The following is a 20143-nucleotide window of genomic DNA, read 5'->3' as shown; positions in this document are numbered from 1 at the left end:
GGGTCTTTTACGTGCATGCCCATGTGTACACAGGATCTCTGTTTTCTGTACCATCCGAATGATTAGACAGCTGTCCTTGTCAGACCCTCTGTCCTGTTCCACTGACAAGGGGAAACCACGCCGGATAATCCCAATGAAATGAAATGGGGTTTAACGTCCACTGTTCTGCTCCTATACTGGGCTAATTAAGACGGGCATACTCCATGCAGTATGCTATGAGGGACTTTTAGGCAAGGGATCTTGTATGTGCATGCCAATGTGAATAATTATCGAGCTTGTATATTTACGGGATTATCAAAATTACTGTTTGTTGTAATTACTTAATTAGATCGTGAACTGAATGACTGTTAAAGGTTAGCTTACAAGTTTATTGACAAATCTTTGACTACTTTTAAACTCGTCAACAGACATCGAGGGGATTAAAATCTTAATAACAAACTGTTCTGTTTATATGTATTTTAGGTCAGTATGAATGGCTATCTCTCATTGGGCCAAAAATATGTCAATAGGTATCCACCCAAGAACTTGTCTGATTGGTCAGATTCTTCCAAGTTTAAAATACTGGCTCCTTATTGGTGGCACATTGATCTTCCTGATATGAGGAATGACACAGGACTCTACATCAGCCAATGGAAAGCCATCGAAGAAATGGACAAAGCAATGATTGACAAGGTGTCCACAATAGTTTCCGAATCAACAGAGGGTAATTTTACAGCAGAGATGATCTTCATGGCAACATGGCAAGGAGTTACGCCATATCCAGCCACAGAATTTTCCACATTGGTGAGTTTTTACTCGATATACAAAATAAAAATTAAGCGTGATGTGATATTGTCAAATTTATGATAAAGGAAATCACAAATGGAATGAGATTAAATGAAATGGGGTTTAAAGTTCTACTGTTCTGCTCCTAACCTGGGCTAATGAAGACGGGCATACGCCATACAGTGTGCTATGAGGGAAATTTTGCCTGGGCAGCGGCGCTACGGCCTACTCTTATATCGAATTCCAACTACCAAGGGTCGTCCCATCTGAAGGACTAGACAGCTGTCCTTGTCAGGCCATCCGTTTTGCATCACTGACAAGGGGAAACCACACCGGAAAATTGGGATGAACTTTCTCGGCCAATGTAGGGATTGAACACCCGACCTCCAGGATGACAAATGAATGAGATAAAAGGGGATGATTAAATGAGGTATAGGGGAAATTTTGCTCGGACATGCACGCTACTTCAATGTCTACACAGGACCGTCTTTGCTCAAGCAAATTATTGAATTGTACCATATGTTAGTCTCAAAATGACCTAGTTTGAGTTGAACATATGATCAGGCCATGTCAAATAATCTCGGCTCCCAGCGAGAACTTTACTGTTCGCTTATCCCTGGTAAAACTCGTCATCCATTTTGAATGCCATGTGATGGATCCTTCCGCCGGTCGCTTCACAAAGATCCAAGATGGTGGCTCAAACTCGCATTCTTCAGAAATTGCGCCTATTTAGTCGAATCATTCACACTGTTCCCATTAAATCATCAAATCGGCTGTTTTCGAATGAAGTTTTGATGTCAAGACGTGGAAAATGTTCCAAGGATCATTAATATGTAACTCTTGCCACGAACCGATGCCTAATTGTCTAGAAATCGGCAGCATTTCATTCAAGCTAATCCATCCAATCAGGTGCCACGGGGGGTGGAGCTTAAGAACCGAATTAAGACTGATTAATGGCCGATGCGTTTTGCCAGTGATAAACGAATGGTAATCATCTCTCTGGGAATCGAAGTATGTATGCTCTCCTTAATGAAATGAAATGAAATGGGGTTTAACGTCCTACTGTTCTGCTCCGAACTGGGCTAATGAAGACGGGCATACGCCATACAGTGTGCTATGAGGGACATTTGGCCCGGATAGTAGCACAACGGCCTACTCTTATATCAAATTCCAACTGTCAAGGGATCTTTTACTTTCACACCAAGGTGTACACGGGACCGGTTTTTCGTCCCATCCAAATAACTAGACACCTGCACTTGTCAGGCCATCACTCCTGCATCACTGACAAGTGGGAACCACGCCGGAAAAATCTGGATGAACTTTCTCAGCCAATGCAGGGATCGAACCCCCGACCTCCAGGCTAGCAAGCCAGCATTTTACCCACTTAGCCACCGTGATCCCCCTGTCCTTAATGAACGTAATATGTGAATAAAAAGGATTAAGTTGAAAGCTGTTTGTATTTTTTTTTTTTAGGCTGGAAAATTTCAAGTTATCATAACCTCAGATGGAAAACAATCTTTCGCAATAATTAATTATGATAAAATATGGAAGGAAAGCGCTGAAAGAATGGTTAAAAGTTTCCTGACAGGATCCACCACTGACATGATTAAGATGATCCCTACACCAGGTTAGTCTTCACTGATATATATATATATATATATATAACTTTGTCATGGGTTGTTGATACCTTCCTTTGATGAAATGAAATGAGGTTTAACGTCCTACTGTTCTGCTCCGGACTGGGCTAATGAAGACAGGCATACGCCATACAGTGTGCCATGAGGGAAATTTTGCCCGGACAGTGGCACTACGGCCTACTCTTATATCGAATTCCAACTGTCAAGGGATCTTTTACGTGCATTCCAATGTGTACACGGGACCTTGGTTTTTCGTCCAATGCAAATGACTAGACAGCTGTCCTTGTCAGGCCCTCCGTCATGCATCACTGACAAGGGGGGAACCACACCGAAAAACATTCCTTTGATGTAAGCGGATCATTATTTCAAACAATCTGATTAAAACACAGATTCCATCTTGTTTCGTTTTTTATAGTTCAAAATTTTGTTTTACTCGTCTTTACTATACTAGGATATGGAAGAGTTGTTATATAACCTGCGTTCTGGATGGCATGAGGGATTAGCCAATGAAATCATTGGGGTAAACCACTAGAAAGGTCAACTCTGATTGATTAATCAATGTCTAATGTCATAGGGTCAAAAGTCGTTCGTATGACACCTGACTCAATCTTCCAGTACAACCAATCAGATCTTCATGTAGTGTAGGCCATTGAAATTAAAAAAAAAAAAACGAAATATAGATCCGTATTTTAAACAGATTGTATTTTAAATAAAGTGCCAATCGTTCATTACTATAATATTGGACTTATTGTGATGTTTTCACCAAAGTGCATGTGAGGGATTATTTCAAATAATGGTATGGTCAACGTGCTAGTCGCACATCATTTTATACTAATGAAATATCAATCTGATTAGAACAGATCTATATTGCGTTTCGTTTTTTTATAATTTCCATGGCCTACACTACATGAAGATCTGACAAATTATAGCCATAGGTCACGTCAGGGGTCAAAAGACCGACTTATGACCCTATAACGTGAGACATTTGATTAACCAATCGGCATTGATGTTACTAGTGGATTATCCACAGTTCTGTGCAAAACATGCCTAAAGCTCGCCGTAACAGACCGTTTCATTGGCTTATCCCTGACACCATTCAGAACACAAGTTAAATAACAACTCTTCCAGATCCTAGTGTAGTAATACAGACAAGTAAATCGAAATTTTGAACTATAAAAAACGAAACGAAATATGATGATTCAATTGAAATGCATGTGTGGGATAGTGTCTGTATTGTTAAGGTTCTCGTGCAGCATCAATATGTCTCACTCTTAACCATTAAACCACAAGAGATGAGGGGACGTAAGGATTTCTCATTCCAGGGACCTCGTAGTTGGTGAAAGGGGATGGCCAAATGGTTTAACATGTGCATGTTACATCATAAGGTCTGTCATTGAGTCAAAATGGAATAGTCTCGATTCCCTGCTTGTACGTGACAAGGAGTGGGGTCGCCTTTCCAACCTCAGGGATTTTATCAGGGTCCTTTGGTTTTCTCCCACTGCCAAAGTCCCAAGCAGATCCGGAAACCCAGCCCCCATCCCCAACCCCAACCTTGCCCTCTGTCTGTCTGTCTGTCTGTCTGTCTCTCTCTGTAAGGGAGGTATAGCGCCTTACTCACTGAGCCATCATGTTTCAACAATTTATGGTTAAAATTTATAAATATCAATAACTGTGCGCTTTAGTAAATTAATTATTTTTTATTATTAACTTGTGATTACAGGAAATAATATAAGAAGAGTTATTCCCCTTTATGATATGAATCAGATGGTGGATAATACTGATTTCGAATGCATCAATAAATTATCCATGTTACCTGAGAAAGGTGTTGATACGGCCATGTGTCCGTGTACGCTAGAACAAGCTCATCATGACCTACAGTTCAACCAATCGTCGAATTCAACAATGAGGACATGCTTTACGGAATACTTGGCACATGATAACATGCATTTGAAATGTTGTTACGAAAAGTGAGTAGAATTTTAGTAGCTAAAGATCCAGCTTTAACATTAAAAACACAAATTAGAATTCAATATTGGTCCATATCAATTGATATTTATGTTGTTATCTTTCTGGGAAAATATGGGCTCGCAAGTGAACGTTTTAAAATAAGCGAATTCAAGTAAGTAAATGCCATTTCTGTCAGATGCACAGATTTTGTAGTTCTAATGTGGATGCTTCTCCTTCCATTTCCATGGAGCAAAATTTCCGACATTTATTTCTTATAACTAGATTTAGTTTGCAGGAAATTATCATCCGCAAAAGAATGGAGGAAGAAGTATATCCATTGCCATATGATTATTGATAACATTAGTGATGCAGGACGGAGGGCCTGACAAGGACAGCTGTCTAGTCCTTCGGATGAGATAAAAAACCGAGGTCCCGTGTATATATTGGAATGCACGTAAAAGATCCCCTGGCAGTTGGAATTTGATATAAGAGTAGGTGATAGTGCCGCTGCCCGGGCAAAATTTCCCTCATAGCACACTGTTTGGTATATGCCCATCTTCATTAGCCCAGTATAGGAGCAGAACTGTAGGACGTTAAACCCCATTTTATTTCATTTGTTTGATAACATCCTTCTTTTCTGCATCAGGATTTCGCAAAGTGGTTCCCCTTGTTAGTGGTGCAGGATGGAGGGTCTGACAAGGACAGTTGTCTAGTCGTTCGGATGGGGAGGAAAACAGAGGTGTGGTGAACACATTGGCATGCATGTAAAAGAACCCTTGACAGTTGGAATTCGATATAAGAGTAGGCCATAGTGCCGCTGTCCGGGCAAAATGTCCCTCATGGCACACTGTATGGCGGATGCCCGTCTTCATTAGCCCAGTTCGGAGCAAAACAGTAGGACGTTAAATCCAATTTCAATTAATTTCATTTCACAATTGTCATGGAACTTGACATGAATGTTCCTCGAACAATTGGGCATAGATTGACAGGTTGTGATGGTTGATAAGACCTCACAATTCGAAGATAAAATCGATGACATCATGCTCGGTTCCTGATCTATAAAGTGGACTACTGTCGTAATTGTTTTTTGATTTTATTTTCAGGACGCGTGGCAGTTTACTAGGTTATAACGAGATGTTGGCTGGTTTTGGTGTTTACAGTAACAGAACGTTAGCCAACATCCAGTCAGAAGCCTATGCTGCTTGTTGTAGTGATACTAGCAGTAAATGTTTTACGTCGTTCTTTACCATGTTCCAACCATCGACGTGTTCTAATTATACACATAAATTAGGTAGGTAAACTAGTGGAGGCCCGGTGGCTAAGTGGGTAAGTCCCTGGCTCGCTAGCCTGGAGGTTCCGTGTTCGATCCCTGCATTGGCCGAGAAAGTTCATCCGGATTTTCCGACGTGGTCCCCATTGTCAGTAGTGCAGGACGGAGAGCTTGACAAGGAGAGTTGCATAGTCATTCGGATGGGACAAAAAACTGAGGTCCTGTGTATACATTGACAGGCACGTTACATTATGCAAGAGCTAAATCTGTCTATTGCAGGTCTTTCTTTAGGCCTGAAATGTTATACAAATTATTAATCAAACATTAATTAACTTATCCATACCATAATCAACTCTCGATATCATCGCTAGTCTGCGATATTTACTGGATTAGAACCCAGTCTGCTGCTGCTGATTAAATTAAAAAATGGATAATCGAGACTATGACTTTTATCGTACCGACTTCAGTAATGATGATCGAGGCTAAGCCCAAAATTCAGTCGCTAAATTCTCGGTTCAGGGTGGATCAATTTGACTGAAATTTTCAGCAAAGTCCTTTTACAGTATCTGGTTTTTAACTATTATAGTGAGAACTGTCAGCCCTTTATCTAATCTCTCATAATGTATCATTAATAAAGTAAATATTTAATTTTTATTTTTCAGCTTTAATTTGGGGTGATCCTCATATTGTTGGGTTAGATGAAACAGATTATACCTTCAATGGTAATGGAGAATATAGTTTACTGAAAAATACGTAAGTTGATCAAATAATTAGATATGACTAGTCAACACAAATAAGTCATTTTGGGACTGACATATTTTATAAAATTTCATTTCAATAGTATGCTTGAATTGAGAGAGAGAGAGAGATTTCTATACTGAGTATGGTTCAATTTTATTTCAATAATTTGCTTGCGTGTAGGGGTCTTTAGTAGTGGGACTAAACTGGAGGACCCGGCGATTGAGTTTAAGTACACAAAATAGGTCATTTCGGGACTAACATAAGGTTCAATTTCAATAATTTTGCTTGCACATAGGGGTTTTTAGCAGTGGGAGGAAACTGGAGGACCCTGAAAAAACCCACAAGATTGGATAGTCAACCCAACTCCTTGTCACGTATGACACCAGTTGACTTAATAACAGACTTTATGATACATCTGTACTCGCAAACTATTCGGCCATCCACCCCCCTGGAGAGAGAGAGAGAGAGAGAGACAGACAGAGAGAGAGAGAGAGAGAGGGAGGTTAACATCCACTCTTAAGATAAAGATTCATGTTCATCATTGTTTTCTCGTAACTGTACATGCATCCATCTCTGGGCCGCAGATTAAAAATACATTCCCAGAAAAATATTTATGAGGTGGTTATTTCTGATAAAAGTATGGCAATTTTGGTATATATGCAAAGTAGAAATATATCATCAAATCTGGCTTAGAATCTCACTGGTACCATTGAGTTAAAGTTAAAAGATGTCTTTTCTGGTCAATGTAGCTGACAGTTAGAAATCGATATAAGAGCAGGCCGTAGTGCCGCTGTCCGGGCAAAATTTCCCCCATAGCACACTGTATGGCGTATGCCCGTCTTCATTAGCCCAGTTTGGAGCAGAACAATAGGACGTTAAACCCGTCCCGTAAAATGTCCTGGATAGCCGAATATAGCGTCAGGGTTTGTTCTCACTTCACCTCACCGTGTCACGCCATATTAAAAAAAAGAAATTATCCAAGAAATACCTGGCATTTAACAATCCATTACTTGTAAAATAAAATTTTCTTTTAGAAATATGTTTGAAATCCAAAGCCGAATGAGTAGAGTACAATTAATGGCAAATGATAAACCTGGAAACGCAACAGTGTTTGTAGGTGTAGCATCGAAGGTAAATTATTTATTTTGAGCTATTGATCGACATGAATTTATCGCAAACTGACAAATGTTTATATCTCGTATTTTTGTGGCAGAGAAATTTCCTGGTGTGGTTTCCCAGATGGCCTGTCTAGTTGTTTGGATAGTACGAAAAACTGAGGTTCCCTCTGTACACATTGATTTGCACGTAAATGAACAGTTTGAATTCGAACACGAGTAGGCCGAAGCACCGATGTCCTTGCAAACTATTCCTCATAACACACTGCATAGCATATGTCCATCATCCTTGCATGGCGTATGTCCATCATCCTTGCATGGCGTTTGTCCATCATCCTTGCATGGTGTATGTCCATCATCCTTCCATGGCGTATGTCCATCATCCTTGCATGGCGTTTGTCCGTCATCCTTCCCTGGTGTATGTCCATCATCCTTCCATGGCGTATGTCCATCATCCTTGCATGGCGTTTGTCCGTCATCCTTCCCTGGTGTATGTCCATCATCCTTCCATGGCGTATGTCCATCATCCTTGCATGGCGTTTGTCCATCTTCCTTGCATGGCGTATGTCCATCATCCTTGCATGGCGTTTGTCCATCATCCTTCCATGGCGTATGTCCTTCATCCTTCCATGGCATATGTCCGTCATCCTTCCCTGGTGTATGTCCGTCATCCTTCCCTGGTGTATGTCCGTCATCCTTCCCTGGTGTATGTCCGTCATCCTGAGCCTGTTTGGTTTAGAACAGTTAGATGTTAATTGCAAATTTTATCAAGTTTAGGAATCTGTAAGTACTCACAAATTCTGATTGGTAATGAAAAAATGAAATGAATTGGGCATCGTACTGTTCTGCTCCGACTGGGTTAACAAACACAGGCATACGCCATACAGTGTGCTATGAGGGAAATTTTGCCCAGGCAGCGGCACTATGGCCTACTCCAAGGGATTCCAACTGCCAAGGGATCTTTTATGTGCATGCCAATGTATACAAGGGACCTGTTTTTCATCCCATCCGAATGACTAAAAAGTTGTCCTTGTCAAGCTCTCCATCCTGCACCACTGACAAGGGGAAACCACGTCGGAAAATCCCTATGAACTTTCCTGGCCAACTCTCGATGACATCGCTAGCCTGCGATATTTACTGGATTTGAATACATTTTGTGATGGATGATTTAATGTCAAAATGGATAACCAAAACTCCGGAGTGGAGCAATTTGACTGAAATTTTCAGTATATTCTATTTACGTTATCTATTTTTGAACTATTATGGCGAGAATTTCAGCTTTTTATCTAATCTCCCATGATGCCCCTTTAATGTTTGGTATTATAGCGGAAACTCTCAGCTCTTTATCTAATCTCCCATAATGCCCTGTTAAATGAGTTGTGGCGTATATTGGATGACTGAAATAGTCGTTATTTTACAGATGAGTACAGGCAGTGTGACTCTAGAATTTATGTCAAATTCAGCGGACTTAGATTTTTATGTTGATGGTGTGAAATCAACTGACTATCAAGATGAAATGCAGATGGTTATGAAAAGTGGAAACTCGTACGTGGTTATATTTATGAACAGAATCTCATTGAAGGTAAGAGAATAGTTTAAAATGTAAGTTTTAGTTCACAAGGCCTGTTAACAAAATCTCATTCAAGGAAGAGAGGGTCGGGTGGCCGAATATTTTAAGAGAGAGAGAGAAATGGGGTTTAAGGTCCACTCGACACAAACTAGGTCATTTCGGGACTAACATATGGTTCAATTTTATTTTAACAATTTGCTTGGGTGTAGGGGTCTTTAGCAGTAGGAGGAAACCGGGGGACCCGGGGAGAAAACCCACGAGGTCGGACAGACGACCCTACTCCTTGTCACATACAACCGGGGAATCGAAACCACACCAGTTGACTCAATGACAGACTTTATGATACAGCGTGCGCGTGCTAACCATTCAGCCATCCAACCCCTCTAATATTTTAAGATGTGAGTTTTAGTTCACAAGGTCTGTCAACAGAATCTCATTCAAGAAAGAGAAGGTCCATCATTGAGTCAAATGGTGTGGTTTTGATTCCCAGCTTGTGCATGAGAATGAGTCGCATTTCCAGCCTCTTGAGATTTCTGTGGCTCCTTCGGTTTTCTCCCATTGCTAAAGAGAGGGATCTTTATAGCAGTAGGAGGAAACCGGAGGACCCGCTGAGAAAACCCACAAGGTTGGACAGACGACCCTACTCCTTGTCACTCACAACCGGGGAATTGAAACCACGCTGGTTTACTCAATGACAGACCTTATGATACAATGCGCACATGCTAACCATTCGGCCATCCAATATGATCAGTAAGAATTGATATATATTTTTATTATCAGTAAGGATTTTGATATAGTTCCATTTCTACTAGATCAAATGTTTACCTGTATTGTACAGGTAAGATGTTTACATGTTTACATGTGTTGTGCAGTTACTTGTTTTGTACAGGTTACCTGTTTACATGTTTACCTATGTTGTCTAGGTTACGTGTTTACCTGTCTTGTCTAGGTTACATGTTTACCTGTGTTGTCTAGGTTACGTGTTTACCTGTCTTGTCTAGGTTACGTGTTCAAAAACTCCTCGGCTTATGACCGATCTCACAATTCTGAGCTCTTTTCAGATTTCTATTTTTTTTCATGAAAATATTTGGGGGGGCCGGTGCCCTCCCGCCCTCCCCCCCCCCCCCCGCCTCGTACGCCTATGTTTACCGGGGTTGTCAAGGTTACGTGTTTACCTGTGTTGTCTAGGTTACATGTTTACCTATCTTATCTATTATAGATCACACCATTTGATGGATACATGTCCGGTACTGTGTACATAAAGGGAGGCAACTTTGGGACTACTTCTGGTCTTCTTGGTAATGCCAATGGTGACATGACAGATGGTTTCAAGCTACGGAACAATACAGTACTCCCACACGATTCCACAGAAAGCAGTCTCTTTACTTTCGGCACTTCATGTAAGTATTTTTGTTTTTATGAAAATGGTCGGCATGGTTCCCCCTTATCAGTGATGCAGGACGGAGGGCCTTACAAGGACAGCTGTCTAGTCATTTGGATGGGACGGAAAAACGAGGTCTTGTGTGCACATTGACGTGCACATAAAATATCCCTTGACAGTTGGAATTCGATATAAGAGTAGGCCCTAGGGATGCTGTCCGGGCAAAATTTCCCTCGTAGTACACTGTATGGCGTATGGCTGTGTTCATTAGCCCTCGACTCAACAGACCATTTTATTGGCTAATCCCAAACATTACCCTGAACGTGGATTATTTAATAACTATTCTATATTCCGGTGTAGTGCACTAAAACAAAACAAATTTGTGTTAAATAAAATTAAGATTTGCTATGTTTTGTTGCCTGGCAACATATCTTTATGTCGGAATAAAGTTTGATTTAAACATACATTATACAAAAGCTAAATCTGCCTATTGCAGGTCTTTCTTTAGGCCTTTAATGTTACATAAATTATTAGTTAGACATTTATTAACTTATCCAGGACTTAATCAACTCTCGATGCCATCTGATATCTCTGATAATAAGTAGATTAGAACGGCTCAGCCATATTTAATTTAAATCCTTCAAAAGCTAATATCTTCGCTCACAATAGAGTAATTTGAATGAAGTTTTCAATAAATTCATTTTACATAATCTATTTTCAAACTATTATAGCAAGAATGGCTAGCTCTTTATCTAAATCTTACATAATGTAAATGAAATGAAATGAAAAGGGGTTTAACGTCCTACTGTTCTGCTCCTAACCTGGGCTAATGAAGACGGGCATATGCCGTACAGTGTGCTATGAGGGAAATTTTGCCCGGGCAGTGGCGCTACGGCCTACTCTTATATTGAATTCCAACTGCCAAGGGATCTTTTACGTGCACATCAATGTGCACACGGGACCTCGGTTTGTCGTCCCATCCGAACGACTAGACAGCTGTCCTTGTCAGGCCCTCCATCCTGCATCACTGACAAGGGGAAACCATGCTGGAAAATCTGGGTGAACTTTCTCGGCCAATGCAGGGATCGAACACCTGACCTCCAGGCTAGCGAGCCAGCGTCTTACCCACATAGCCACGTGATCCCCCCTTACATAATGTATCTTTAAACTATTATAGCAAGAACGTCCATTAGCTCTTTATCTAAATCGTATATAATGTATCTTTAGGCCACACAAAATAAATGTCTTGTTTCTCGGGCAACTGACAGCTGAAACTGTAGGGAGGGAGGGCGGTTTCTTTTTTTTTTTTACTCATTGATGGTGCAAAATAAAATTTGGCTATTGCTGAAAATTGTTGGGGCGGGAGGGCGGTCTTTCTTTTTTTTTTTTTTTAAATGAGAAAGTCATTACTTGTTTACGTTTTTGCTTTCCGTTATATTCAACTTTATTGTACATACTTAAAACATAAACCCAAAATCAAGTCTACTAAAACACTGAGACTGAACACTGACTGAAAGGAAAATAATTTTCCATATTTAATTCACATAATTGAAATTGGTTTAAAATAAAATTCCATACGACTATGTAATAGCCCTCCATAAAGACAACAATATTTTTAAAAACTAAGCCTCTTTCACCAGGTGTATCAAAAATAATAATCATGGTAAACAGTATTTAAAACTAAATCTAGTATCGCCGGTTTATTTATAATTATTTACCGAATTCCAACCAATGCATGTCACACCGTGTCATCGGTATTGGAGATTGCCGGAAATACTGTTTCTTGGGATATTCGGTGTGTTTCTCAGGATATTCGGTGTTCTATCCGGTGTTTATATTGAATGACTATTTAAATCTAACTAACAACTGGTCAGTAAAACCATCAAATCGGTAATCCAATTATTATTTTCCGGATTATCGAAACTACCGTAAATGTGCGAATAATGACCCAGATTCTAAGGTATGCATTATGACGACTATCGTCATCGTATCGTATTCTTAGCTATAATTAATTAACCTGTTCTACGGTTCATTATTTTATCAATAGGATTTTCCAAACAAGGACCGACTGAAGCCGGCAATAATGAGCCGATTACGATCGAATGATTGAAATATTGTCGCCAATGACTTTTAACACGAATCAAATTCTAGTTTATCAGGGGAGGTAATTAATATCACGTGATACAAAATGGAGGTTCTTTCGATATCAATAAAAAAGGCAAATCTGCCAAACTTCGCCATTGTTCGGATAAAAAAGACAGCATGTTCATCTGAATCAGTTTTAATACATTTGAATAGATATACATTTATGGCGGATGTAGGTACATGCGGGATATTTTTTTTACGACTTGCTTGTCGATGTGCGGGCGGGCGTTACATATTTATTTTTTTTCATCAAGACTAATAAATAGACTGCACGCGCAACCAATTTTGCGTGCGGGCGGTGCCCGAGAAACAAGTTATTTTATTTGTGTTGCCTTAAGATAACCTTATGTAATGTATTATTCAAGCGGAATTTGCTGATCTGTTTCAGGGCTGGTTCAAGATGAGGCTTCATCTCTATTTAATTACACGCTCATTGACGGCAATTTTACGACCAATCAGCACCCGGAATTTATGCCGATGTTTTATAGAGATATGAGTAGTAATTTAACCATGTTATTTAACGGGGATAATAACACACAGCAGACGGCAATGGCTCTATGTAACGAGAATATCCCTTGTCTTGTTGACTATGCCGTTACAGGTAGTGGAGCATTTGCAAATAGCACAAAAATGGAGTATGAAATGTTTATGCAAACGAAATCTATGTTTGGTAAGTAGATCCTATATTACTACACCACAAACGAAATCTGTGTTTGTTAAAGCGATAATTTCATATTTTCTAAGAAAGTCAAAACATAATTATTTCTATGTCTTTTGCTCAATAGATTATCAACTCACTATTATACGACCATGGGCATTATTTCCCACCCTCAAAAATCATTGACACAGGAAATAATAACACAATTACCTCCCTTTTTTTCCTATTGCCTCAAACGTTGGAATTTAAAGTTAAAAATGATATTTTTACCAATTTCTCAGCTGACAATAGTGACGTATAGGATTAATAGGATTATTCTTTAACAAAGTAGGACGGTTCATGGATACCATCTATTTTAAGGCTTTATTTTAATAAATTTTAAAAATATAACTTAAAAATATGAAATTGCAGCTTTAAGTAGATCCTATATTACTACGCAACAAATGTTAAACAAAAATATCTGGGACGAATCTATGAAATCCACAGTTGTTAAATCAAACAATTAGTTTTTTCAGTTGGTGAAAAAACCTGGTAAGTGGCAGTTCTTGTTTCAGTGAAAATGTATATGTTTTTATTTCAGTGAAAATGTATGTTTTTTATTTCAGTGAGTCCTCTCATGTTTAAAATATGTTTTTTATATCAGTGAATACTCCCAATGTTTAAAATGTATGTTTTATATTTTATTGAGTCCTCCCATGTTTAAAATATATGTTTTTTATTTAAGTGAATACTCCCAATGTTTAAAATGTATGTTTTATATTTTATTGAGTCCTCCCATGTTTAAAATATATGTTTTTTATTTAAGTGAATACTCCACCCATGTTTAAAAACCCAATGTACTGGAACTATAACACTGGAGAATCAACACAAATGTTGAATGTGATGGATGCAGAAAGTAATAGTTTCACAGTTACCATCAATACCACCATTAATGAAACACTTTACACTTTTAGTAAGTATAAACTGAGTAATGTATCAAATGAAATTTAGTTAACATCCTGTCAGAGGCGCTTGTTTGGTCTCATTGGGAGGGTGGCCAAGTCCCCAGATCTGCCCCCTAAATCTGCACCTGACATTCTAGATTTTCCCAGTTATACAAACGATCTAGGCAACCCCAGCTATACAAACGAACTATTGGCATCTCCAGCCACACAATCTATAGCCATCCCTAGCTATACAAACAATCTAGGCATCTCCAGATATACAAACAATCTAGACATCCACAGATGTACAAGCGATCTAGCCCCCCCCCCCAATACACAAACAATCTATAGGCATCCCCAGATACACAAATGATCTAACCATCCCCAGATACACAAATGATCTAACCATCCCCAGCTATATGAACGATCTAGCCATCTCCAGATATATGAACGATCTAAGCACCCCCAGCTATATGAACGATCTAGGCACCCCCAGCTATATGAACGATCTAGGCACCAACAGCTTTATGAAAAATCTAGGCATCTCCAGCTACACAAACAATCTAGGCATCCCCCAGATAAACAAACAATCTAGGCATCCCCCAGATAAACAAAGATTTATAGGCATCCCCAGTTGTACAAACGGTCTAGGCATCTCCCCAGAGATTTGTATAAACAAATATTTACATTCCTGTCTCACTCTCCCTTTCTGCCAATAATTGTTGTTGTTTTTTTTTAAAGATGAGACAAGTCGAGAGTTTAAACTCATTATAAAACGTGAAACCGTGATGATGGATTGGTTTATAAAGTTTACAGCAACAGATGAACATGGTGCTTCAAGTCTTTTACAACCAGTTCTACAATTATGTTTGTGTAATAAAACTGAAGAATGTCTGCCGAGCATGATAAACACAGGTATGTATTTATTTATTATACAGGTGAGGAGCGCGGGGTGTGAATGCATGTAATATCACAAGATCTGTCCTGAAGTCAAGTGGTGTGTTTTTGATTCCCCACTTGCACGTGACAAGGAGTAGGGTCGCCTGTCAAACCTCTTGGGTTTTCTTCAGGTCCTTCGGTCTGTTTAGTGCTAAATGATATGGTAAGCTAAATTTTTCGTCATAGGTTACGAGATGTAAACATGGCTAGCGCTAATCCCAACCCTAACCCTAACCCTGGACTTAGCCCCAATTCTTACCCTTAACCTAACCTATAATTTTGCCAAAAATCAATGCTCTAACCGAATTTACATCTGAACGACCTTGACAAAAATTGAGCTGGCCTTAACAAATTGATTGAGTCGTTCGGTTTCCTTCCACAGCTAAATACTCCTACGCACAATGAACACAGGTAATGAATTTATTTTGTAGTTCGTATTCTAAGAATACCTGCTATCTTACCTGCTGCACGGATGGCGATATGGTTAGTGTGTGTGCGTTGTATCATAAGGTCTGTCATTCAGTCAAATGGCGTGGTTTTGATTCCTCGGTTGTACATGACAAGGAGTAGGGTCGCCTGTCCAACCATGTGGAACTTTCTTGGCCCATACCAGGATCGAACCCACTACCTCCTGGATTTACTGATTGAGATGCTGCGGCCCTCAGGACAAATACAAACCCTAGAAATAACAGACTCTTTAAAAGGGGAGATTTGGTGGCGTTACTTCATAAGGTTGCTGGTCCAACCTTGTTGGTTTTCTTTGGGTCCTCTGGTTTCCTCGAACAGCTTAAGAGTCCTACTCGCAACCAAGTTATTGAAATAGAATTGAACCATGTTAGACCCGAAATTAAAGCATATGTTAGTTTCGAAATGACCTAGTTTGTGTCGAGTGATGACCTAGTTTGTGTCGAGTTGAGGTTAAATCCTCTCTCTCTCTCTCTCTCTCTCTCTCTCATTGCGTTTGTATATTTACAGGATTTGTCAGAGATCAGCCGTGTAATTGTTCCGCAAATCACGAAGGTAGATATTGTGAAATACAGAAAGACGTCTGTAAACAGTGTTATGATATGTCGTTATGTAATACAACCAATCAGGAGAACCCATGTTCATGTCCAGAAGGTTTAATCGGAGACGGAATCAGTTGCTATGGTAAGTCATAAAAAATCTTTTCTTCTACGTCTGCTTCTACCTAGGGTTTGCTTATGGATGTGAGGCTAGTCTATCCAGTGATGAAATTATCTACAGGCTAGGCAGACCGAGGCCTAGGGCCTCACAATCTAGGGTGTGTGATATTTTTGACACTGCCATAAAACTGTAGTCTTAAAGATACATTATGGGAGATTAGATAAAGAGCTGGCAGTTCTCACTATAATAGTTAAAAACTAGATAATGTAAAGGCAATTTGCTGAAAATTTCAGTCAAATTGATCCACAATGAACCGGGAATTAAAGATGGGTTCCCAGAAAAGTATTTATCGGGTGGTTATTTCCAATAAAAGTATGGTAAATTTGGTATATATGGAAAGTAGACATATCCAATCTTACTAGAAAAATACTGGATTCCCCGAAAAACACTCATGGAGCGAATACAGGACAAAAATGTAAGGGTTCCCCTAATCAACAGCCCGACGATTAGGAGTTTCTGCACGCGTGATGTCAAAGGTCACACGCGAGCATTCAACGCTTGATGTACAAGTTGATAAACTTTATGAAGAGTTAGACGTACAACACTTTCTGAGATAAAAATGACGGAAAAAGACGCGGGTAGTGGATAATCTGAGAATTTAATTAGGATTTGATATTTGTAATAAATAGTAAGCGATTAAAGACAACATCGTCTTATGTATGCAATGAATTCTCTCCTGACTTCCAAGAGAGATAAGTCACGTGACGTAAACGTGACTTGGTTTGATCAAATTTTTATAGCAGGACATTCCTTTGCAATTACAATGTTTGAGAAGGATTTGAAGCAAAATTATGACAAATTAATTAGTTTGAATATGTTTTTAGTCCATATATACCATTAAATCACCCAGTTTGTATGCGGGAACCCATCTTTAAGCGATTGAATTTTCGGCCTAGCCTCAATCATCATTACTAAAGTAGGTACGATAAAAAACATAGTCTCGATTATCCATTTTTTTATTTAATCAGAAGCAGCAGACTGGGTTCTAATCCAGTAAATGTCGAGAGTTAATTATGGTCTGGATAAGTTAATTAATGTCTAATTAATAACTTAGATAACATTCCAAGCCTAAAGAAAGACCTGCAATAGGCAGATTTAGCTCTTGCATAATGTATGTTTAAGTATCAGTCATCCTTTTCTGGTTTGCTCAATTGTGTTTAAGACACATTACCTCCCTTTTTTTCCTATTGCCTCAAACGTTGGAATTTGAAGTTAAAAATGATATTTTTACCAATTTCTCAGCTGGCAATAGTGACGTATAGGATTAATAGGATTATTCTTTAACAAGGTAGGACGGTTCATGGATACCATCTATTTTAAGGCTTTATTTTAATAAATTTTAAAAATATAACTTAAAAATATGAAATTGCAGCTTTAAGTAGATCCTATATTACTACGCAACAAATGTTAGACAAAAATATCTGGGACAAATCTATGAAATCCACAGTTGTGGGGAGGGGTCTCATAAGTGAAATAGTTTATAGCCTCTCTTCAACGATATCTGGTACATAGTCTTTCGGAAGAGTGGGTAGGAAAATTTTCACCTCCATTTTCAGATACAGCGTCCATTCCTAAATCAATGTGCTTTTTTAAAAGAGTTCTTTTTATTTTGTACGGTATTAAAGACTTTACTTTAGGCTAGTCTCACATGGCTGGGATTTGCCCTGGAGTAGGTAGTGCATATAGGGTCACTCTGTAGTTATGCCACAGCATATACACCTTCGCAACATGTGGTCTACATCATATGATAGGTTCACTCTGGCATTATGCTGGCATCGTTGCAAATGGTTTTTGTCTGCAAGCTGCCACAAGAGACTACACAAAGCAGACACAAGTAATACTGCATTGCATGCATCATATCTATATTTCTATGTTATAACCATGTTTTAAAAAAACGACTAAAATTTGTTCAACATCCCTGCGGTATCTCTACGCCTTGCCAACTACCAACACATGCATTGCTCTACACTGCACTGGTCACACACAAGGACCTATGACAAGTAGTTCAAGGGGTTAGGCAGAATAGTGTCTTATTCGTGTGAGAAGATTAAGTCTTGAATATTGCACACAGTTTATATAAAAGATTTTATCACCCAATAATACATTCTACAGTAGATATCGCTTGTGTGATATATTTCATAATCTACTGCGATATCTCCTTAGGAGATATCGCTTTACATGAATTTGATTGGTCAGTTGAAAAAGAACTACTTTTTTTTATTTTCAAAGAACAGTACATTTCTTATTAAAAGTAACTTTTTTTTTCAAAAACGAACTATTGTTATTCAATTGACCTTGATAGAAACACTGGGCCAATATAAAGGACTTTGCAATGGTTGAATTGCTGTCAAAAAATGATGTATCACTGCGCTGTAATGTTCAGTAAAAGTGAAATCTACAGCAAAGAATTATATTTATCTATTTGTGCATGTAAGAAGGGATTGGGTGATAAATAAAATCTCCTACTCGTCTTTTTTGATATCAAAAAATATCAACACTCATTGATAAAGTAAAAAAAAACCTCGGCAGAGCCTCGTTTTTATACGCCCACATTGAAATGTGGTCGTATATTGTTGTCGCTCCCCCGTCCGTCCGTCGGTCCGTCCAGCGTCCACATGCAATTGGCTAAAGTTAATATCCGATTGACTTTAAATTTATACACAGTGTTTACGATCATGAGACGAAGAAGCCTATTGATTTTCAGCGATTTTCGATAACTACTGCCAGAGTTATGGCCCTTGATCACTTCAAAAAATCTTGTGGACGCTCTAGAGGTCAAAGTTAATATCCGATTGACATTAAATTTATACACAGTGTTTAAGGTCATGAGACGAAGAAGCCTATTGATTTTCAACGACTTCCGATAATTTTTGCCAGAGTTATGGCCCTTGCTCACTTTGAAATATCTTGTGGACGTTCTAGAGGCTAAAGTTAATATCCAAATGACTTTAAATTTATACACAGTGTTTAAGGGCATGAGACGAAGAAGCCTATTGATTTTCAGCGATTTCCGATAATAACTGCCAGAATTATGGCCCTTGATCACTTTGAAAAATTTTGTGGACGCTCGAGAGGCTAAAGTTAATATCTGATTGACTTTATATTTATACACATATTGATTTTCAACGAGTTCGGATAATTACTGCCAAAATTATGTCCCTTGATCACTTTGAAAAATCTTGTGACTCTCTAGAGGCTAAAGTTATCATCCGATTGACTTCAGATTGATACACAGAGTTTAAGGTCTTGAGACGAACAAGTATATTGATTTTCAATGAATCTTTAGGACTTGAAGAGCTGAATCCATGATGTTAAAAGTTTCGTATACTAAACGTTAGCATGGGGCCGAATTTTATAAAAAACAAACAAATTCTAATGGTTTTCTGATAATTACTTAATGAGTTGTTACTCTTAATCAGATTTTAATGTATTATAAATGTTTCATTACTGAAAAAAGTAAAAATATGCGACAACTCTTGTTGACTGCCCGGATGATATAGCTGCTGTGGGCGTATGTTTCGTTGCCTGGCAACCTATCTTTTGTTAATTTATCAACTTGTGTTGATATTTTTTGATATCAAAAAAGACTGGTAAGAGATTCTCTATGTATTGATTTTGTTATTTTAGACGTAGATGAATGCTTGAAGGATAACGAATGTAATCACGATTGTCTTAATACCATTGGTAATTATACCTGTTCCTGTCGTCATGGATACAAATTAATGGGGAAAGGAATGTGCCAAGGTAGGTAGTTTTAGCAGATTGAAAGAAGACATGAGATTCCTCATAAACAGAGTTTATTACAGATATAGATAAATGTAAAAATATTGTTTATTATAGATTAATGTAAAAATGTTTATTACAGAT

The 20143-nt window shown here is 38.6% G+C and overlaps 1 protein-coding gene across 3 annotated transcripts in view; it reads left to right on the top strand.

The window, feature by feature from the left end:
- LOC126821014 (mucin-like protein) overlaps nt 1–20143 on the top strand; it is a 94804-nt gene that overhangs the window by 50341 nt on the left and 24320 nt on the right. For all 3 annotated transcript variants that reach the window (XM_056101501.1, XM_056101500.1, XM_056101502.1), the window contains 13 exons: nt 463–783; nt 2239–2392; nt 4123–4369; nt 5453–5640; nt 6282–6372; nt 7395–7491; nt 8896–9057; nt 10265–10445; nt 12960–13241; nt 14035–14181; nt 14894–15067; nt 16067–16240; nt 19904–20020. In XM_056101501.1, coding sequence (XP_055957476.1) covers nt 463–783; nt 2239–2392; nt 4123–4369; nt 5453–5640; nt 6282–6372; nt 7395–7491; nt 8896–9057; nt 10265–10445; nt 12960–13241; nt 14035–14181; nt 14894–15067; nt 16067–16240; nt 19904–20020 — 2335 coding nt within the window. The remainder of the gene's footprint in view (nt 1–462; nt 784–2238; nt 2393–4122; nt 4370–5452; nt 5641–6281; nt 6373–7394; nt 7492–8895; nt 9058–10264; nt 10446–12959; nt 13242–14034; nt 14182–14893; nt 15068–16066; nt 16241–19903; nt 20021–20143) is intronic.

The sequence above is a fragment of the Patella vulgata genome, chromosome 5 (genome assembly GCF_932274485.2).
Source record: "Patella vulgata chromosome 5, xgPatVulg1.2, whole genome shotgun sequence".
NCBI lineage: Eukaryota > Metazoa > Mollusca > Gastropoda > Patellidae > Patella > Patella vulgata.
Note: the sequence above shows the minus strand (reverse complement) of the source record. Positions and strands in the feature narration are given on the sequence as shown.